At 38.6% G+C, this 24,214-nt stretch overlaps 1 protein-coding gene across 1 annotated transcript in view; it reads right to left on the bottom strand.

Moving 5' to 3' along the window:
* SNX18 (sorting nexin 18) overlaps positions 1-23,128 on the bottom strand; it is a 73,991-nt gene extending 50,863 nt beyond the window's left edge. Inside the window, exon 1 of the mRNA XM_053701275.1 lies at positions 21,420-23,128. Within this exon, the coding sequence (XP_053557250.1) occupies positions 21,420-22,989 (1,570 nt within the window). The 5' untranslated portion in view covers positions 22,990-23,128. The remainder of the gene's footprint in view (positions 1-21,419) is intronic.
* Positions 23,129-24,214: the final 1,086 nt, after the last annotated feature.

Genomic DNA, 24,214 nt, shown 5'->3' with positions numbered 1-24,214 from the left:
ACTTTTCTATTTAAAATAAAATAATCAATGATGACAATCAGCTGTCACCACAGTATTGATGCTGAGCCCTATTCCTATCTAAATTTTGAGTTAGTGTAAAATATTAGATTCATATGAAACTTTTTTCTGTATAAAAAAAAAATGTATAAAGTCAGACATCTTTAAGTATCCCACAGTGATAGTCACAGAAATTAAAAAGGGACAAACGTTCACGATTCAGATAAAGGGTACAAGAAAAAAAATATGACAGCATACTGAGGTAGGCTCAAGAGTGCACCTTTTTCAGTACTGTATGACAATTATGTTTGCAACAATAATTGGACTAATATTATACATATTGTGCTTAAGATACGTGCATGATCCTAAACCTATGCTTGTGGAGTACTGAAAACAAGAAAAACACTAATAGTTTCACCCAATAGAAAACAAAAAGGATTCAGACCCCCTCACTATCTATCTCTATATAGAGGTTAAATTATGGAGGGCTTTAAAATAGATCTGTGATTTGGTCCCTTAAAAAAAAAAAAAGTATCCCCAATTACTAGCAAAACACAAAAATAGCAATGAAAGAGTTTTCTAGGCCTCTAAGTTGTTTGGTAAAAAAAAATTGCAGTAATACAGAAATTAAATCATAATTGTATTTTTTTTTATTATTGTCATTAGAATGTCCTTTTAAAACATGAATCCAAAAAGTTAAATGGCAGAATTACATTAAAGAGCTGTTGACGTTAAAATGCCTGCACTAGACAGCGGTGCCATGAACCTTGACCTTCACTGAAAAATACAGAATACCGTAATGCCTTATTGTTCAGTAGCCAAAACAATAGCTATAAACGCTCAAAGCACAGTAAAACCAACAGACTAGTGAATGTTTATCACTAGATTGCAGTCATGCACACAGTATAAAAATGTATATAGCCGCTACATGGAACAAAACCTCACACAGCCCGTTTCTTGTGCCAGTTAGAGATTGTTATATACAGTTATTATTCTGTGCATACTTTCTTAGCAGGAAAGCATTAGAGATAAAAAGGAACTGAAATTAAACATGCCTGAGGTAAAAAAAAAAAAAAAATCAACATACCCTACAACTTCAATGTTATATATAACAGTGTAGTCTTGCAATAAAAAAAACATCATCTGAGTGTAAATTCATTAAACCTTTCATTCGTCTACACTGAAGATGGAACCTGTGTATTTTACTATGTTCTTTTTCATCCTATTCAGTTTGTACTCTATTTCCCTCTTACCCCCTCAGCTTATTTACAGAGCTAAAACCACCCCCTTCATTCCTGAGACCCTCAAGCTGAACACGCACACTCTATCCCATAGAATCACTTCACTCAGACACCCAGCTCACCTAAAGCCTGCAAACAAACCATCTATTTTACACAAAGCACTTTGCACCCCACCCTGATTTTTACTCTCATTATACAGCCACTCAGGTGGAACTATCACAGTTGATCTGATTGCAATGAAGGATTAAAGGGATAGAAAGGTCAAAATTGAAATGTGCATTTCAGTTTCAAATAGAAGGATTTTTACATTACAAAAAATACTAAGCAGTGGGTTGGATTAGCAAAAATGCTTCTAGTAAAATGTGGCATACGCACATATCCTGTGAGAGCCTATGCTCCAGTATTCAAACAACACCTTCTCAGAGAGTGAGCAGTGGCGTGAATGACACAATTACATATTCACAGAAACAATAAACACCACTGCTAGCTCTCTGAGTAGGCATGGTGCTAGAATTTTAGTGCATGGCCTGCCTCACAGCATATGTGCATATGCCTCTGAAAAGCAGTAATAAACTTTACTAGAAGCATTTTTTGCCAACGTAAATACATTCCAAACTGAAATACACCCAAGCACACTTCAATTTTGACCATTCTATCCCTTTAACTGCAGTTGCACATTCTGCCACATAACCTCCTTCTACAGCTACATTGCTCCCTACATTTCAGTGTAATATTCTGCACTTACCATACACATTCTAACTCATAATTTGCTTTAACCCTGTTCCTGGTGCTATTGTCAGATTAGTTTAAAACATGTGGTCACTTATTTGAACCTCCATGTCTGCGTTTTTAAAAGACCAGTATACATATCACGTATTGACTTTTGAAGTAATTTTTTAGTGTCAAAAATGTCCTCTATGTGCGTAAAGTAAATATTCCTGCAAGGTTTCTGTGTATAGATCATCATAATAATGTAAGAGAACTGCCATTTCTAAGCATGTCGTTGGTGGTCAAGTGGACTACATGGGATGACATCACAAATGTGTGTGGTGATATCACAGAGGGGTGGGACCAGGAAGTGACAGGCAGCTTTCTCAGTGAAATATGATCCTTTACAAATAAAACAGCAGTATCTCAGCAGACCTCATAACTTAGTGCAGCTTTAGTGCGCCAGGCTTGTCAGTTAGTGACTTCCTGGCTGTAGGCAGTGAGGAGAAAACAATAGCTCAGTGATTAGAGTATAGTACTTAGGTAGACATATTCAGTGAACCACCCTGCATGTTTTATCCCATTTTTAGGAGAATTAGCTACAAAATAGATAATGCAGGTCAATAGCAAATTTTATCTACACCTAATGCTTTATTTAAATTGCCTATAATAATGTTGGTGTATAATGCCCCTTTAACCCTTTCTGTGACAAACTGGTGACTGTATCAGGGTTGGTTAACTATAAATGCCACACCTAGGTAGGCTCATGAGCAGCAATACATTTCTGGGAGCTAGCTGCTGATTGCCAATCTGTGTTCCTCTCTGCATCGGCCAGCGATGGTGCCGGTCGTTGGGGGGGTGGGAGGGATACGAGGGAAGCGGGTGGGCGGCCCATCGCTGGAGCAGTTCCGGTGAGCGGGGATCAAGTTCCGGGAGTGCATGCGAAGGGGTGGACTATACACATACAAAGTGTTAGGGAAGGATGGAGAGGGAGCTAGAGGGGGAAATAAGAATTGGGAAAGAGATCTGGGAGGGGGGGTAGGGTATTGAGGGGGGCAACTATACTACAGAAAAATTGGGTATTTATATTTATTTAAAAAAAAAAAGCCACATTTTGACCAAACTGGGTACTTGCAGACAGCTGCCAGTACCCAAGATAGTGGCAAATAGGTAGAGGGGAAATCCAACACTGCATGAGATATATATATATATATATATATATATATATATATATATATATATATATATATATATATATATATATATATATATATATATGGATTTTCTTTCTGCCAGTACTTAAGATGGCGGTGACAATTGTGAGGTGGGGAGGGAAGATAGCTGTTTGAGAAGGGTCAGGGAAGGATCAGGGGGTGGGATGTGTCAGGTGGGAGACTGATCTCTCTACTAAAGTTAAAATTAACCCTACACTCTACCCAACTGCTGGGCATAATACAAGTGTGGTGCACAGCCGGCATTTAGCGGCCTTCTAATTACCAAAAAGCAATGCCATATATGTCTGCTATTTCTGAACAAAGGGGATCCCAGAGAAGCATTTACAACCATTTGTGCCATAACTGCACAAGCTGTTTGTAAATAAATTCAGTGAGAAACCTACAATTTGTGAAAAAGTTAACTATGTTTTTTTGTTTTGTTTTTTTTATCGCATTTGGCGGTGAAATGGTGGCATGCAATATACCAAAATGGGCCTAGACCAATACTTTGGGTTGTCTACTAAAAAACAAAAAAAGAAAACACATGTGAAGGGTTATTCAGGGATTCCTGACAGATATCAGCGTTACAATGTAACCATCAGTAATTTTGAAGAAAACATTTTTTTGGCAATAGCAAAGTGCTACTTGTACTTATTGCCCTATAACTTGCAAACATTTGTAATTTCTAAACTCAGGACAAAATTTAGAAACTATTTAGCATGGGTGTTTTTTGGTGGTTGTAGATATGTTACAGATTTTGGGGGTCAAAGTTTGAAAAAGTGTTGTTGTTTTTTTTCAATTTTTCCATCATATTTTATAAAAAAAAATTTATGGTAAATTATAAGATACTAGTCCTAAAGCCCGTTCACACGGGCCGTGTTGTGTTATATTTAATATTCATTCTCTCTCTCTCTCTCCTGCGCGCGCGATCAGCTGTGCTGCCCGGTTCTCCCCTGCGCGCGCGATCAGCTGTGCTGCCCGGTTCTCCCCTGCGCGCGCGATCAGCTGTGCTGCCCGGTTCTCCCCTGCGCGCGCGATCAGCTGTGCTGCCCGGTTCTCCCCTGCGCTCGCGATCAGCTGTGCTGCCCGGTCCTCGCACTGCTGTCGGGTGGGTGCGCGTGCGATCAGCTGCAAGAGTTTGTCTGAACTGCGCATGACGGCTTCAGACAAACTCTTGTCTTTTATAATATAGGATGATAAAAATAATGGTATCTTTAGAAAGTTCATTTAATGGCGAGAAAAATGGTACATAATGTGTGGGAACAGTAAATGAGTAAGAAAACTACAGCTAAACACAAACACAGCAGAAATGTAAAAATAGCCCTGGACCCTAACGGTAAGAAAATTGAAAAATGGTCAGGTCACTAAGGGGTTAAAGTGCTCTGAATCATGAAATAAAAATGTGGGTTTCATGTCCCTTTCTTAATGTAGTCAATGTAGATTCACATCAGTTTTTATACGACAGATCAACGGAAACCTATGGCATTTTAAAACTAGACCTCAAAAATCCCACTTTGCTCCATTACTGCCATTCTGTCTTTTTTCCGGACACACTTCCACCTTAGGACATCAAAAGGGCACAATGCTCAAAAATCATCCCTGTTCCATCTAAAACAGAATGTTTCAAAACATATAGCAGTACTAAAAAATTATATTTCCATAATCATGCAATTCTTGCTTCAACTTAAATTGAATTTGTTTTTACTTAACATTTTTCAGATATAAAGATAATTTTCCATTTGTTAAAGTGCTGCTCTTTAATATATATTAAAAAATGTTTGAGTAATATGTACCTTTAACAGCTAATGGTAGTATGAACATTTTATTGGGCATAGAAGATAGAATTTCCATTATGCTGCACGCAAAGAAAAGTATGATCAACATTCAAGGAAGCTACCACAAAAACCTAAAAGTTAGTAAATTAAAATCATGTTGGGGCAATCAATGGGATCAAATATTCCTGAAATAGTTATATATAGATTTAACTCTTTACATCCCCATAAGTCAGGTACACAATGGTTTAATTTAGTGTTTTGTCTGCTGCTAAGTAAAAAAAACAAACTGATATTTTATTTACATTTTATATAAATAATAAATCATGCCTGCCCACACAGCAGCTGAAAAAGTTCTGGCATATCTGGAGGTTTGGAACTTGATGGATAACTTCCACCCTATTTATTGACAAAAATTATATTCTACACAATGAAATTATAGCTGCAGTGCACTATTTCTTTTAAAGGCTTAGACAATTCTTAAAGGGATATAGCAGTCTGTTTCTTTGTTGGACAACACAAACAAACCACTAAGCAGTGGCTTATTAACAGAAATACTAGCAATATGTATTATTCAACAATTTAAAACAGATTTATTTTTTTTTAAACTTTATTTGGGAAATTCGTTACTTCCCAAATCCTGTCCCAGACCTACAAGGGGGCTGGGGTCTCTACAGGAAGACATAGCTAGCGTGATTTCATAAACCTTCTAGAGTAACATGAGCTGGCTTAGGGTTTTGTGAATGCAAAAGAAACAGGCATTCCGTTTTGCCGAGTCTCAGAGGAGGACAGAATGAAACTTAACTACATGTCAGATCTCTCATCTTCTTGAGGGCAGGGGCTACAGTAAACTTTTCTAAGCACTCAGTTTGAATATATATAGTTTTTTACAGTCTGTTTATTTTTATGTTTAATTTGATAAAGCATATTTTAAAGGAGCACAATTTTATATCCATACAAAATGAGTGAGCAAATTTGACAAGCCACTGAGCATTTACTTATTACAAGCGTACAATCTACTTGGCAAATCACACGTGTATGCTTAGTATAGCTAGATTTTTACAAAATATCCCCTTTTCTGCACTCAGTTATTCCACTTCATTACAATACTCTGAAACACGTAGCTCCCTAAGTCCAGACAGAAACAACAAAACAAAGCCAGGGATTGCTGCCAGCTAATGATTACTGGTGTCCAAAATATGGCACAGAGACATTTTCTTATACACATGCTTAGGGAAAGTCTACAGTTACCAACGTTCTTAAGATTACATTGCAATAACAATCACGTGGACAGCTATAAGGTCATAAACATCCTAATTTGAATATGAGAGATGGTAAACAATTAAATAGAATCAGGAGAGCTCCCAAAAATAGGAGCAAATGCAATAAGGTGTTTCACTGTTATGCCAATCACTGGTGACCCAGCAGCTGGGCAGACACAGGATCACACACTTTAAGGTGGATTTATGTATTCTTAGGGAGGTTAAGGGTCACCTCATCACCATTTCTTTATTCCATATGGTTATCTCAGTTAATAGTTGTTGCAATGACGATCATGTTATAGCCACCTGTGATCCTTTAAAGTAGAGCTTTTTGCTCCAAGTTAGTGCTAAGAATGGGTGCTTGGGTCCCCTGAAAGGGAAAGTTTACCCCCAAATTTTCTCCCCTTTAATTTGTTTACAATTATTCGCTTTACCTGTAGTAGTGTATTACATTGTTTACATGTATCTCCTTTACCCTTATTTAGGCAATTTAATTAGCTGATTTAGCCTGTGGTATTACCCACCTATACTGAAAGTGTCTATCCTGAAGTCTATGCTATTGACAAGCCTATGTAAACACAGGCAGCAAAAGAAATTACACTACCAGTGGGGTGCAGGATAGTTAAGTAACGAAATGATCATTTTCTATTGTTCTCCTTAAAAGGACACTGAACACAATTTTTTTTCTTTTGTGATTCAGATAGAGCATGCAATTTTAAGCAACTTTCTAATTTACTCCTATTATCAAATTTTCTTCATTCTCTTGGTATCATTATTTGAAATTCAAGGATGTAAGTTAAGATGCAGGCCCATTTTTGGCAACCAACCTGGGTTGTTCTTGCTGATTGGACAGCACTTGTTTATTAGTTGGTGAATTTATCCACCAGAGTTCTGAACCAAAAATTGGCTGGCTCCTTAGCTTAGATGCCTTCTTTTTTAAATAAAGATAGCAAGAGAATGAAGAAAATTTGATAATAGGAGTAAATTAGAAAGTTGCTTAAAATTGCATGCTGTATCGGAATCACAAAAGAAAAAAAAAATTGGGTTCAGTGTCCCTTTAAGTATTGGGCTTTGGTTTACAAACAGATATAAGATAAGGAAGCAAGTGTGTTTACACAAAGTGATCACTTAATGGAACAGTCTAGTCAAAAAAACTTTCATGATTTCCAATGTACTTTTATCATCAATTTTGCCTTGTTCTCTTGGTATTCTTGGTTGAAAGCTAAACCTAGGAGGCTCATATGCCAATTTCTTAGCCCTTGAAGGCTGCCTCTTATCTGAATGCATTTTGACAGTTTTGCACAACTAGATGGTGTTAGTTCATGTGTGCCATATAGATAACATTGTGCTCACGCACGTGGAGTTAACCTGAGAGTAAGCAATGATTGGCTAAAATGCAAGTCTGTCAGAAGAGCTGAAATAAGGGTGCAGTCTGCAGAGGCTTAGATACAAGGTAATCACAGAGGTAAAAAGTATATTACTATAGCTGTGTTGGTTATGGGGAATGGGTAATAAAATGATTTATCTTTTTAAACAATAAAAATTCTGGTGTAGACTGTCCCTTTTATGAGATCTCATTTTACCAGCAAGCTGAATCCATTTCAATAGGCTTTGAATGCAAAGCACAAAACCCAGCAATTTCATATACACAAATAAACCTGAAAATGAAATTTCTCATACATTCAATATTCTGCAGCTGGTATAACAATTAATTGGTAATACAGTACTTTAAAAAGTAAAACTAATTTTACAGTATACTGTACCTTTAAGAGCAAAGGATTCTAAGGGTTTGATTTATCAATCATTTCTGTTCTCTCTCTCCTTTGGAGAGGCGCACCTGTGCGCTCATATTTATAATAAAAAAAAAGTTGTTTTTTCTTTGCGCTTCTCCATAGGAAAGCTGAGAAGAACTAATGATAAATTTCTCTAGTCGGTTTAGTATCTGCGCTTTATTTATCACTGAAAATAAGCAACTATTCTCCATGTAAGTCATTTATAAGCCAATAGAAATATTTATACAGCCTTCCTAGTAGCTCTGTTAACGTCCCTCTTCAACAAACTCATGTAAGAAAATAAATCTATATTTTCAATGTTCTACTAGCTCAATATGGTGGGTGAGACAGGGAAAAGCAGCTAGCTCACAGTAGTGCATCGCTTCTGAGCCTACCTAGGTATGCTTTTAAACAATCAATACAAAGCAAATTATATAAGTAAATTGAAAAATTAATAAAAAATGAATGTTCTTTCTGAATCATGACAGTTTATTTTTTACTTTACAGTCATTGCTCCCCTGCAGATCTAGGTTTACAAAATTAACCCATGTTCTGTCAGACTAGCGAATTCATCATACTGGCGAATGGAAGTGAAGCTCCGTCAGCTGTCTGATAAAATATCCATACCGTGCATGCAACTGCGTCACAGCTAGTGAACAGAACGGCCGTGCGTGCACTAGCAACATTTCTATTTGTAAATACAACTATTGTATAATAGTACACAAGCTGCTTGTTAACAGCTGTCACTGTGCGGTACAGATTAGTACACACACTGTCCTGGTAACATTTCAAGATAGGTATGTCCAATGCTTGTGGAGACCAGACAGTTGTGTTCAAAGAGGGACAAGAAACCGTAGACTTCTACAAAAGGTATCAGACAGATTTTTTTATATAGGTACAAAACAATGCAGGACAGCATGTGCACTAATCTGTACCGCACAATGCCAATTGCACATGTGACAGCTGTTAACATGCAGCGTGTGTACTATTATATTTACAAAAAGTTGTAGTTACAAATAAAAATATTGCTAGTGCGCGCGGCCGCACCGTTCACTATTCTGATGGGCTGTGACGTAGTTGCATTTGGAATGCTATGAGAAGAGCAGTGCATGCGCGGTATGGATATTTTTATCAGACAGCTGACGAAATGTCACTTCCGTTCGTTAGTCTGATGAATTCGCTAGTCTGACAGAACACCCATACTAAGTTTCAAGAAGTTCACTGAATAGAAGAAGATTGTTTGGAGTTGAATAAATCTGCACAAGGACTGAAGTGTGAGGCGGGAGGGGCACGCAGTAAAAATGAAATAGAATGTTATTGTTTTAGTTAAATAAAACTATTTAAACTGTTATTATAAAAAGCTAATTGTTATTTTCCTTTAATTAAATAAAACTACTTAAAAGTGCTGCCAGAGTGACATGCAGTTTGAAGAGAACAGCCAAATACAGGGCATAGTATTGATTGGGATTTTTCAACCCCAAGCTGTGACTACTGAATGCACGATATTCTTGTGAGCAATGCACCTTTTCATGGCTATATTTTTACCTTATAATTATGTGATGTTAGACCAAGAGCAAAGGAAACACAATTATTCAAGATATATATATATATATATAGATATATATATATATATATATATATATAAACACCTTTAAAAAATGCTTTATGCTCCTGTTAACCAACACATTGTAATTTAGTTGCTGCTTTGGTGTAACTGCCCAATTTAAAATGACTTGCAGAAATTTTTTTACTAAAAAATCTCATTGCAGAAAGTGAAAAAAAGTTCTGCCTCTAGGGTATCAAATATATAAATACAAGAGCGTAAGTCATTTGATGAAATGGTTCTAGCTGCCGATTGGTGGATGCATATAAATACCGATTGTCATTGGCTCACCCATGTGTTCAGTAAGAAACCAGTAGTGCATTTCTGCTCCTTCAACAAATGATACTAAAAATGAAACAAATTAGATAATAGAAGTAAATTAGAAAGTTGTTTCAAATTGTATTCTCTATCTGAATCATGAAATAATTTTTTTGGGTTTCATGTCCCTTTAAGCGGTAACCACTGCTACTCAGTTTACTAACCTACTATATCCACAAGGAGTCAATCGTTTAAGCTTGACCGTAAGAGGTTATTTTACTTACCTGATCTAACTTTATAAAAGTGCACATTTATTATGCCTCTAGTGTATCAGCTTATTGCGATACTGTAAGGCAGTGGTTTGCAACCTTTTTTTTTGCCGTGGCACACTTTTTTACATTAAAAAATCCTGTGGCACACCACCATCCCAAAATTTTACAAAATCACACATTGTAGCCTAATACAGGATATATATACAGTATATATATATATACACTGTACTGTGCTGTCATGCCATGCCTCCTACAAACTATACATGACATATTGACATTCATTCACAAACAATCATAATCATTGTCTGTGAATGAATGTCAATGTCATGGTTGTAAATGATGCCTGATGAGCCTGTCACATACCTCCCAATATTTCAAAATTTGAAAGAGGGACACCCGGCACTGTTGTCAGTCTGCCACTGGTTGAAAAACACTGCTGTAAGGGGTAACATTGCTCAATTAATCCTAATATACTAGATCTGTTACATTTCAATTGTAACATTTATTCTGCTAGCCTTTAGCTCACTTAAAAAAGGTTTAGCCCATTTCATCAAACGACTTACGATCTTGAATGGATGTTTCCACTAGCAGGTTCAAGGATCTTTATTTGGCTTTTTTACATATTCCAATTTGAGGAGGTTAAGATGCTCCTTTTTCCGATCCTAAGCCATCATGGATCCTCTAAACCGGGTCTTCTGAAAGGTCACATGACCGGATCCAACTAATCCCGTAACTCAACCGAGTGAAGCGCCCCACTATAGTAGCCCGGATGGGCTATTGGCATTCTCCGCACACTTCGTGGAACTTGGAATGCTTGTGGGATATTTCCCTATCAGACCAAACTTGGCCAGTAGTCTTCTTATCCCGGCGTCAAGTGGAAGGATAAGGAAATATCCCAGAACAAAGTGAGTGTAAGAAATGAGGTAAGCAGTACTCACGGTAGTCCTTCATGGCAATAAGATTAAGGCAGAAAATGGTCAGCGACAGGAAGAGTTCGGCAACAGAAAGGCAATCCAGCAGTTCAGGGGTAAACTAATAGAATGGTCAGGAACAGGCAGAGGTCAGCAACAAAAGGTAATCCAGCAGTTTAGCAGCTCAGGGGTAAACAATAGAATGGTCAGGAACTGGCAGAGGTCAGCAACAAAAGTCAATCCAGAAATTCAAGAGTTAAGCAGCAGAGTGGTCAGACAAGCAGAATTCAGTAACAATATGGTAATCCAGCAATTCAAGGGTTAAGCAGCAGAGTGGTCAGACAAGCAGAGTTCAGTAACAATAAGGCAATCAAAGTAACAGCACCCAGGAAGCACAAGACTAACCCATACTTGGGCACTGAAGGTAAGTAGCACAGGTACTTACATAGGTGCAGATTCGCGCCAAGAGGAGTCACAGAACGGCATCAGAGGGAGGATATAAATGTATTAATTATTTAAAATAAATCAATCAATTTTTTTTAAATAGGTTTTTGTTGCACTAAAGATAGTTTTCTATTTAAGATACATTATAAGCCAGATTGTATTTATCCTGAAATAAGAATTACTTTTTAATTATGTAGCATGGGGCTGTATATTCATGGCTGTAATGTTTAATTTGTTTGGTAATTGAATTCCATTAATCCATTCACAACGTCATGCTCTGTAAGATTAACTTGGGCATTTTTTCAAAAGATATCCCTTTCTTGGTTTTATAGTTCTCAAAACTGTGAATTTGTGTCTGTAGAAATAGCATTCCTCTTCTTCACAGCGAAAATATGTTATAAAATAAACACACAAGTTGAGAAATACATACTAAAAATTGTAAACAACTTCCAGATTTGCTTGATCAAATTTGCTTCATTCTCTTAGTAGCCTTTGTTAAAGGAGCTGCAATGCACTACTGGGAGCTAGCTGAACACATTGGGTAAACCAATGACAAGAGGGATATAAGTGCAGCCACCAATCAGCAGCTAGTTCCCAGTAGTGTATTGCTGCTTCTGAATCTACCTAGTTATGCTTTTCAACAAAGGATATCAAGAGAATGAACCAAATTACATAATAGAAGTACATTGAAATGTTGTTTAAACTGCATGTTCTATCTGAACCATGAAAGTTTAAAAGGATCAGTAAACACATAATCAAATGATAAAAGACAATGCAGTAAAATAACCACATTTACTAATCAGCTGATTAATTCATCTGAGCGCCAGTTCAGATATCCTCAAAATGTGGCCTGTTAGGGAGGTCTGAGGACAGGTTTGAAAACCAGTGGTCTATTCCCACTCTTGAATCAGATGATAGCCATCAGTCAATCACAATGGCATATACATATATTCTGTGAATTCTTGCACATGCTCAGTAGTATTAGGTGACTCAAAAGATTGCACATTTTGGGGGGGGCGGAGCCAACAACCGGAGCAGTCAGAAGCATAACTCAAGAGCTCCTAGGCCTTGATTAAATAAAATAGTTCTATTTATCCTAAAACTCAGCTAATTCTGCATGGGAACTGTTGCTGACCACTCTGTATGCGAGGGATCTACTACGCAGGAAAGAAATATGCCTTTTATCCGAGACTTGGCAGCCCTTTCAGGAGAGACTCGCCATACTGTGAGTAGCAAAACATGTGGGCCCTACCTCACGGCTACCAGCCCATACGCTTACGGAACAATTACAGAAGATATGCCCCTATTAGAGGAGGACTATGATCTATTGTATGATCTATTAAAAGACTTTGATCGTCAGATGGCAATCTGTTACTCAGATCTATCGAACACATTGGAGTCAACAATGAGAGTAACTACATGTGACGCACTACCTAAACAGGACTCCGGAGTCGCACAGAAGATTTTACCTCGTGAACGCTTGTCAAAGACACCTAAGCAGCCCCTGATACCACGCATAAGTAATGAAGACTTTGCGGATCTGCATCTAAGCCGATATAGCCCATACCTGATTGATTGCACAGCAGCTGCATTGAGTGTCCCAGCAGCTTCGGAGCGGCCCCCACAGAGTGCACTGTTGCGTCAGCCATCTGGGATGCAATTATGCCTTCCCGGAGCGACGGCACATCTCTGGATCTTAGATAGTAGAGAGGGGTCTGATTGGTATTGCGGAGCTCCTACACTTACGCTAATGCCGATTCCACAGAGTCAGATGCCGATGGCTGGATCCCTGATACCACTGTACCTCGACAGCACAGCGGATGCGCACAATAATTCACAAACTCATCTAGTTAGGAAATCCCCATATCTAAACATGGACCCTCAGACATACTTGCACGCAGATGAGATGGGCGAGAAGAATGTTGTGCAGCACCCGGACCTACTGCATGCAGGTTCATTCTACAAGCGGCTCTCCGACTGTGGACAATCTGAACCCCGGCATTCAACCTCACATGCCGGATGCTTACGCAAAAACTTTCCCACTCGCATGAACATGATAGATCTTCGGTTGAAGAAAATTGGCATAGGTTAGATGAGTCTGTATCAAAAAGGAGTATGCCGTTCATCTTAGGCCCTTAACACTAAAAATTCCTGAGGCTTCTGACTGTAACTCTAGTTGCCTAAAGTGGCAAGCCTTCAGAGCAAATTTTTTTTCATAACCTTTACAGTGTAAAATCTTGTTCTTGCAACTTAAGGAATAATTTGGCTATATGACTGTGATAGTCTTAAATATTGTTTATTGGTAAATCCTATTTTCATGTTGTACTGTTTAACTCCTTGTATTGCCTTTCAAAATTAAGATTAGATAGACTCTATATAGTAGGCTAGGAGTAGATGACTATATTATCTATACCGGTTAGATGCCTATCTTCATATGTACAGTTGCAAATATTAAGCTCATTCTGGTTGTTATTAAAGGAGACACATACCATTTAAAGCATTATGGGTAATAAAAGCAACACTTAGCACTGATGCAACTTAGTTATCCCTCTGAACCCTCCAGGGATCACATCTGTAACCTATTGCAGCCTCAGTCTCCTGCAGAGGGTTGCTAACCCAATGTTTTAATCTATATATCACTGAGAGCTCACGTTTATACATAGCTTTCACTTAGTTTGTCATAAGTTCCTTAAGTGGTTATTCATAAGTATTCAATCACCACCCCAGTTATATCATAGCCTAGTTAAAAGAAAAAAAAAAAAAAAAAAAAAAAAATCATAAATATAGGGATGAGACTATGTATGAATGTTAGAGGGACAAACCTGTATAGATACCTACATTTCAATATATACCAAATGGGTGTCTACCTTTGAGTGTGCGCCATAACAGATGGACTGTTGGATACTTACTCTAACCCCTTACAACCAGACCTGTCCATTTTGGTCTCTATCTGATTTCAGGTTTATCTGACATATATATTTCGCACCTTTGCTTTGACTTTATCTCCTGATGGTCTTCCCTAAAATGTGCTAACTAATCACATATGTTTTTTTTTTTTGTTTGTTTTTTTTTTTGGTTTGTCTTAAATAACTTGCTAGCTTATAAGATGGTGCCATATCTTTAATCCAGTTGCTATACAAAACATTTACCCACTACTGGATATTCACACATTTCCTTTGGTTTACTTCTTATGTTGCTATTATTATAGTGGTATATTATTAAATGTGTGCTTTATGATCTTGTCATTAACAAGCCAATAGGTATCACTGAACTTTAAATTCATAGCAGACTAAGTGTTGCAACTATTTTAACTATAGACGCGTCTCCAACTTTTATTATATATTCCCAATGTTAATTTTGGTATTATTCTATTTACAAAAGAAAGTAGATAATGATTGATAATGTCCCTGAATGAGCGCAATCTATCCCATAACCACTGAAGGGGGCAGACAGTAATACCCTTTACATGGGAAAAGTCAGGGCAGTGTTACATTGGGGTAGGTACTGCATATAGTGCAGAGCCAGCTTTAATTGTATCTGGGCTCTGCTTTCACAATACTTTGCAGGTGAACTTATTATTATATACTACTAACTTAGATATCAGATAGTTAAACAATGTGTAGGTTATTATCGCTTCTTTTTAGTCTAGCTTAAACTTTGCTCTTCATGAAGCTCTGTCTCATATAGATATTATGAGACATTTATAAATCTATTCTCTATATCAGTCTGCAGCTGGAATAAGTATATATGATAGTGGCTCCATCTTTTTACATACATGACTCTTTATTATATACCGGTATCCTATAAGCCAGTACTAGAAACTGTATATAGTTGAAATATGAGAACCTTATAAAAATTACTTTATTAGGCAAGCCTTGTTGCAACTAGGTTTATTTACTATTATGGCAAAATTCATCCATACTTAGGCTGGATATATAATCCTAGCTTGAGTAACATCAGTGGCAATGCATGGTCCTCCACAATTGGGTGAAACTATACCTATGTTAAAACTAAACTTTTTGTGTTAATATTTTACATGGTTTGAGATATGTTGCTTTCAGAGGTGTTTATGTTACAGTAAGATTCCTTTAGAAGATTTATTATTTTGATGAACTGGCATATAAGTTTCAAGCATCCCAAAGTCATGTGACCCTTACTGATATTGGTCTTATATTTGCCCCTATTACAATAGGATCTCCATCTTTCTTCATACATGGCTCTTTGCTTTATACCGGTATCCTCTAAGCCAGTACTAGAAATTGTATATAGTTTAAGTATAAGAATTTTCTAAAAGACTACTTTTTAAGCAAGACATGTTGCATCTAGGTTTATTAAATATTATGGGAAAATTCTAGATACTCTCATAACTGAGCTAGAGTGATTATACTAGTTTATGTAACACCAGTGTCAATAAATGGTCCTCCACAGTTGGATGACACTTTACATAGGTTAAAACTAAACTGTTTGTGTTAAGATTTTACATAGGTGGAGATTACAAATTCTAGACACCCCATAGTCATGTGACCCTTCTTGCTATTGATCTTGTAATTACCCCTATTACACTAGAAATCCCTGAGGTAAAGGCTGTAGCTATGGTTATTAATGGGGAAACAAGGTTAGAGAATAACCTAATCCGCTTTATGTCTAGACAACCCTGGGGTCTCCCCACTTAAACACTGCTAAATTCCTATCACGTATATTAAACTACTCATACTCATATAAGGCTCCGCCATCCACCTTCCCACTGCACCCCCTATATGTATAGCGGTGCTTATCCGCTGAATATCCCCTCCCCCCTATATATCTCAGCCCAAGAGTGGCTGACACATAAGCTAAGTCTCCACAGTCTGATATCTTTGACTCAGATAACCTATTGATTGTTTTGTATAGTATTGTGGAGATCATTTAAGAATAATAATATAACACAAAATGAAGTTATATTCCACCTCGCCTAAACTCTTGTCTATTTTCATGTTAAGAAGATTTGATATGTAATTATTTTGCTACATGTGTATTTTGTCTTTCTTTCTCTAATAATGTCAGTTTATAGACAATGTATTACTTACTCTGATGTAAAATTTGGCCTCAGGGCGAATCTTGTTTGTTAATCTATATTTTAACTTCAATAAAAAATTATTTAAAAAAAAAAAAAAAAAAAAAAAAAAAAAAAAAAAAAAAGATTGCACATTTTGTTAATGGAAGTAAATTGGAAAGTTGTTTAAATATTGTAATGCGCTATCTGAATAATGAAAGTTTAACCCCTTAATGACCGGACCATTTTTCAGTTTTCTTACCCTTAATGACAATGGCTATTTTTACATTTCTGCAGTGTTAGTGTTTAGCTGTAATTTCCTCTTACTCATTTACTGTACCCACACATATTATATACCGTTTTTCTCGCCATTAAATGGACTTTCTAAAGATACCATTTTTTTCATCATATCTTATAATTTAATATAAAAAAATATATAAAATATGAGGAAAAAATGGAAAAAAAAAACACACTTTTTCTAACTTTGACCTCCAAAATCTGTTACACATCTACAATCACCAAAAAACACCCATGCTAAATAGTTTCTAAATTTTGTCCTGAGTTTAGAAATACCCAATGGTTACATGTTGTTTGCTTTTTTTGCAAGTTATAGGGCAATAAGTACAAGTAGAACTTTGCTATTTCCAAACCACTTTTTTTCAAAATTAGCGCTAGTTGCATTGGAACACTGATATCTGTCCGGAATCTCTGAATATCCCTTGACATGTATATATATATTTTTTTTTAGAAGACATCCCAAAGTATTGATCTAGGCCCATTTTGGTATATTTCATGCCACCATTTCACTGCCAAATGCGAGCAAATAAAAAAAATCGTTCACTTTTTCACAAATTTTGTCACAAACTTTAGGTTTCTCACTGAAATTATTTACAAACAGTTTGTGCAATTATGGCACAAATGGTTGTAAATGCTTCTCTGGGATCCCCTTTGTTCAGAAATAGCAGACATATGGCTTTGGCATTGTTTTTTGGTAATTAGAAGGCCACTAAATGCTGCTGTGCACCACACATGTATTATGCCCAGCAGTGAAGGGGTTAATTAGGGATCTTAACCTTGAAGGGTTAATTTTAGCTTTAGTGTAGTGTAGTAGACAACCCAAAATATTGATCTAGGCCCATTTTGGTATATTTCATGCCACCATTTCACCGCCAAATGCGAGCAAATAAAAAAAAAAAGTGACATTTTTCACAATTTTAGGTTTCTCGCTTAAATTATTTACAAACAGCTTGTGCAATTATGGCACAAATGGTTGTAAATGCTTCTCTGGGATCTCCTTTGTTCAGAAATAGCAGACATATATGGCTTTGGCGTTGCTTTTTGGCAATTAGGAGGCCGCTAAATGCTGCTGCGCACCACACATGTATTATGCCCAGCAGTGAAGGGGTTAATTAGGGATCTTGTAGGGACCTTGAAGGGTTAATTTTAGCTTTAGTGTAGTAGACAACCCAAAGTATTGATCTAGGCCCATTTTGGTATATTTCATGCCACCATTTCACCGCCAAATGCGAGCAAATAAAAAAAAAAAAAAAAAGTGACATTTTTCACAATTTTAGGTTTCTCACTTAAATTATTTACAAACAGCTTGTGCAATTATGGCACAAATGGTTGTAAATGCTTCTCTGGGATCTCCTTTGTTCAGAAATAGCAGACATATATGGCTTTGGCGTTGCTTTTTGGCAATTAGGAGGCCGCTAAATGCTGCTGCGCACCACACTTGTATTATGCCCAGCAGTGAAGGGGTTAATTAGGTAGCTTGTAGAGAGCTTGCAGGGTTAATTTTAGCTTTAGTGTAGAGATTAGCCTCCCACCTGACACATCCCATCCCCTGATCCCTCCCAGACAGCTCTCTTCCCTCTCCCACCCCACAATTGTCCCCGCCATCTTAAGTACTGGCAGAAAGTCTGCCAGTACTAAAATAAAAGGTGTTTTTTTTTTGTTTGTTTGTTTTTTTAAATTATTCAGCTGTGATGGACCCCTGCCTTAACCCCCAACCTCCCTGATCCCCCCCAAACACCTCTCTAACCCTCCCCACCTACCTATTTGCCACCATCTTGGGTACTGGCAGCTGTCTGCCAGTTTGAACAATCAAGTGTTTATTTGTATTTATTTTTTTATTTTTTTTCTGTAGTGTAGCTCAATCCCCCAACCCCCCCCCCCCCACGGACCAACCCCCACCACCTAAATGACACCTAAGGGTTTTTATATATATTTAAATTTTGTCCCATATTTTTTCCGTAGTGTAGCGGTTCCCACCCGCTCCCTCCCCGTGCACGCGCCCGCCCCCTCGTCCCCGGACTTACCCGCCCACGATCCCGCCCCCCTCCACATGACCAGGGCCATCGATGGCCGCCACCCACCTCCCACACCGGCTCCCACCCACCAACGATACCGGCCATCGATGTCCGGTGCAGAGAGGGCCACAGAGTGGCTCTCTCTGCATCGGATGGCCGTAAAAGGTTATTGCAGGATGCCTCCATATCGAGGCATCACTGCAATAACCGGAAAGCAGCTGGAAGCGAGCAGGATCGCTTCCAGCTGCTTTCCACACCGAGGACGTGCAGGGTACGTCCTCAGGCGTTAACTGCCTTTTTTTTTTTGAGGACGTACCCTGCACGTCCTCGGTCGTTAAGGGGTTAAGCAACTTTCAAATTTACTCCTATTATCAATTTATTTTCCTATTAACAATTCTTCATTGTCTTGCTATCTTTATTTGAAAAAGAAGGCCTCTAAGCTTTTTTTTTGGTTCAGAACTCTGGACAACACTATTTTCATTGGTGGATGAATTTATCCACCAATCAGCAACAAAAAACTCAGGTTGTTCACCAAAAATGGGCCGGCATCTAAACTTACATTCTTGCATTTCAAATAAAGATACCAAGAGAATTTAGAAAATTTGATAATAGGTGTAAATTAGAAAGTTGCTTAAAATGTCATGCTCTATCTGAATCACGAAAGAAAAAAAATTGTTTTCAGTGTCCCTTTAATTTTGACATGAGTGTCCCTTTAATCTTATTGTTCCCCTGCAGTTCTATATACACAGAATCAACCCTAAATTACAATAAGCTAAATAAATAGAAGATTGTTTAGAGTGGAATAGATCTGCACAATGAAGTGAAAACCTAGAATGTTATTACTTTACTTAAAACTATTTAAAATTATTATTAAGATAATGATTTATTTCAATAAAGTACAGCTGAAAAGTCGATCAAATATGAATGATTAAAGCTATTAAACTTCAAATGGATTATTATGAAATTATTGGGAGAAGAACTACAGTATCTTCATGTTTCTAACGGTATATAACTAAATCAGTAATTTTCTGATATACGGTAACTGGGGAATTTTTTATTTTTTTATCTGAAAAGGTATTATTCTAAAAATGAAACCTTTACATAGAAAAACAATTTAAATTGACTGAGTCTTACTGACTAGTGATTTAAATCATTCCACTCTGCCCATTATTTATTTTATTTTTTTAATTCTGCTTTGGGCAAACTGCACAAAAGTAGTCTGCTGAGGCTGTACAGCACTTTGGTTTTGTGAATAATTTTAAATACAAAATAAGAAAGAATACGTCAAAAGAAAAGCAGTTTGATGGCAATTGGGGGGGGGGGGAGAGATTAAACTTCTCCTTTCAGCCACATGTCTGTGTGAGGGACAATCACATAGGCAAGTCATTGACAGTTATCCTGTTAGTAAGAGGTTTTCTTAGTTTGCAGTTTTGTAAAATTTTAAGGAAGTGGCTTTGACACAGGATAACATTACAAAAGACATATGGAAAGCATTTTCTTTGTTGCATCTGCAAACTGCAAAGGGAGATTTCAAAATGAATTACTGAAAGAAAAAAGGGGGTTGTTTCTAGGCTTGTTGAAGCTTCTCCCTATAGGAAGTATGGATCAGTGTAACCATCATTCATATCCCACTAATGCCAGTAAAACCTTAAAAATAGTTTGTGCTATAGTTCTTTGTTATTTTTTGTATGATTAACATCAACATCCATTTCACCAGAGGCTTTTGATGCTAAAAAAGCACCAAGACGTAATTAATAATGCTCATTTACATTAGTATGATTGAAAAGTTAATAGAGGGTCTCAAACTTTCCCCAATACATCCTATAAAAGATATCTAGATTGTAAGTTCCCATAGGGCCCTCAATTCCCCCTGTATTTGGCTGTAAAATGTTGTCTTTTATTGTATTGTTTCTCCGTTTTACTTTTATCCTTGTACCCATGGGCAGTGCTGCGGAATCTGTTGCCGCTTTCTAAATAAAGAGTAATAATAATAATAAATTAATAATAATAGGGCCATTATAGTGGAAAATGATATACGCTAAGCACTAGCAAACCTGAAACTATATGCAAATGGGTAAAACACAGGGGCCACAGAACTGCTTGTCCTAAGCAGAACCGGCTGGTGACCCAATCAGCAGAAGTCACACAACCAAACTCTGCAACTAACAATGCTGATTGGCTCACCAAAAGCTTCTTCTCTGAACCAGCAGTTCTCTGAGGCTCCTGAACAGTAATTTAGCTATGAGTTTACACCATTTGCAGGTTAAGCACACACAACTGCAGAGTCACTAGTGAGAAAAATACATTCTAACATACTCCACCATCACAGCCTTTATAACAACAAACAACCATAAAATGATAATTTCATACTCAAAACGGTATGCAGTGCATCAAAGGAACACAAAACCTTTAGCAAATGGCTAATACTGCTATATTTTACTTCCCTGCTCATACATTGATAAAGAATGAGAAACAAAATAAAACAACTTGTGGGACAATTTCTATTGTGCAATTCCTAATCAAACACATTCCAACATCAGGGTTTCCACCACAGACCACAATACATGTTGCAAAACATTGTCAGACCTAAGGTTTACACTATTTCAAAGTCCTAAATTTACCTCTTGGGACATGGATGATGTCAGGAAAGTTTGCCAAGTGTCCCTGGTACACTGCCAACAGGTCCATGATGGGGTCCAGATCTTGGCGAGGCTGCTCTGCAAACATCTCCCCAATAGCATCATATGCATCTCCTGTGAAGGCCATTGCCCGGTTAAGTCCACCAGAAAATGCCTGCTGGTCTATCTCAAAAGCCTGTCCCAAGCCCTTGATAGCTAAGCCCACCTTTTGGTACTCCTTCTTGAAACCTGATGCCTGCTTGCGGGCAAACTCCCCAGCTGTTTGGTTCAGCTGTATTACACCTTCATCCATCCTTTTGGCAAAAGACTTAAAAGCGTCCAGCTTGCCCTCAACATCAAGAGGCTCCAGCACTGGTGCCCCAGGGGAGACACTAAGGGTAAGGAAGAAGTTAGCTCCCACCATCTCATCCTTCTCACATTTCCTCTTACCCTGTTTCCAGGCCTTCTCATCAGAGCAGGTCAAGAAGTGATGGAAGGCGTCACAGCGGGATAGTATAGGGTGACTACACATGTGATCCATCCACCATATCAGCCCCTTTCTGCGCTTGGAGATAAAGTCCTCCTCGAAGCGCCCAGTGGCCTGCTTCTCCGGAATACGGGGCACCGAGATCACTGGAAACTTCTCCAATAGCCGAGCATAGAGCCAGTCGAAGTGTTTGTAACGGCGGTGCACCTGCAGGCCGGTGTGGCTGGGAAGCAGGCGGTATGAAATGTAACTTTTCATACCCTTGAACTTGGTCTGCTTGGTGGGTTCGTCTATGGAGCAGTCAAACGGGTAGGGGTTTTCTTGCCACTCAGGACCGTGGGATCCTTGTACCACACATAACTTGTCCCCATCACGCACGAAGCCTGCAGCCTCCCCCAGCACAAAGGCCTCACCGCCAGTCTTCACGAATGCGGAGAAGCGGTTCAGATTGCGGCTCACGGTGGCAGAACCCTTGGCGGCCTGTGAAGAGGCGGAGGAGGCTGTGGTGGCGTAAGAACCAGGAGGCATCTCGGAACGGGTAGACATACGGTACCTGGAGCCGGCGCCATCGTAGTCATGGAAACCCCCGTAGTAACCCTGGGCGGGGGCTCCGCTAGGCTCGTCCGCCGCTGTGGAGCTGCTGTCATCCCATTCGTCGTCCCAGTCGTCATCGCTGGCCTGACTGGGCTGGTAATTGACGGAGGTCGGTCTCGGCTGCTGCTGCTGCACGGCTGACCCGGTGTAAGGATAACCGAACTGGGGTGCAGTTACAGGCTGGAAGGTTTCCTGGGCACGGTACGCCGTCTGCTGAGCCGTCTCATACCCTCCAGTGGGTACGTTTGCATAACGAGAGTCACCCGCGGAGGAGACAGGCGGGGGTAACGGTGGTGGGACAGCAGGCTCATCTCGGATTATCTCTACATAGGAGGCCGGGAACAGACCCCGCTCACCTCTACTGTTCACCCCCTCCAGCCATCCTTCGATGTCCTGATCACTGCAGAGACTGAGCACCTCCGATTCCCGTAGGGACACCTCACCAGGATTCTCGGCTCGGAAGTCATAGATTGCTCGTGCCCGCAGAGACATTGTGCCCAGGAGGAAAAGGGGCAGCCCGGGCGACTGGGGATACCCCTGAGATGGCTGTTTAATACGGTTACTATGCCCGAGAGGAGCCGCTATATCTGCCCAAGAAACTAATCATCCGCTGGTGCCTGCGACTCTCTAGCTCCTCCCCGGTCAATCCGGCCTCCTCTCCCACACCTCATTCCCTCTAACCACTCAGACAACTCGAGCCCCATCCTGTGCTTCATTATGTTACTTTCTTACTCTCAGCCTTGTGCTTACTTTAGCAGTTTCTCCCTCTCGACTACCTTAGTCACAGACTCACAATACAGGCAGATTTAGCCTTCTAGATTTAGTTATCCTTTATGAGTTTAAAACCATTTGATTATATTTATAGTTTAACCATTTCAGCCATTATAGCCAAGGGCCACAGAAATTAGAATACTTTGCCCAGGGGTAGTCCTAATCTAGACCTTTAAAATTATGCCACCAAAAACACACCCAGATATGTACTTGTTTTATTCTGTTCCATTGTATTCATGAGATAGGTGAGCAAGAGATTAGAGTGACTGAGAGAGTGTGGTCAAGAGAGAGAGAGAGAAGGCAGAATAGAACACAGTAAAGGGAGGGACTGGGGAGAGAGGAAGTAAAGGAGAGAGAAAGGAAATGTAATAAAAAAGAGAATGTGTGACAGATTGTAAAATATTGTGGAGAAAAGACAAATAGAGCAATGGAAAAGTCAAAGTATAGTCAGATTGTGACAGAGCATCAGAAAATAATTGTGTAAGGAAAAGTGAGCCATCAGAAAATAATTGTGTAAGGAAAAGTGAGCCAGAGAAAGACAGAGAGAGGGATTCTAATTTTAAACTTATATTAATAAATTTCAGTTTTATTATATACATATATTTTGTGCTCCTCTTCAAACTTCTTTCTTACTCTAGATGGAGAAGGAAAACAACTAAGCTATTATGTCTTTTATGAAAATAATAACAAGCTGAGGTTGGATGTAGAGGCCCAGAGACACAAAGTGGATTATGGATGAAGAGATAGATACATAGGTTGGACAGACAAATACAAAGAGAGGAGGCTGAAGAAACTCTTCCTATTCCCATTTTTACTTGCTGAATGCCAAAGTTGTTCAGATCTGATTGTTTTGAATTGTGTTTATTGAGAAAATGTCGGGCTACCGACGTAAGTTGTTTTCCTGCTTGAAGATCTTTTGCAGTATTTTTAATGTTCCTCAGATGCT

Source organism: Bombina bombina, chromosome 2 (genome assembly GCF_027579735.1).
Source record: "Bombina bombina isolate aBomBom1 chromosome 2, aBomBom1.pri, whole genome shotgun sequence".
NCBI classification, from domain to species: Eukaryota; Metazoa; Chordata; class Amphibia; order Anura; family Bombinatoridae; genus Bombina; species Bombina bombina.
This window is presented reverse-complemented; position numbering and strand designations above follow the sequence as displayed.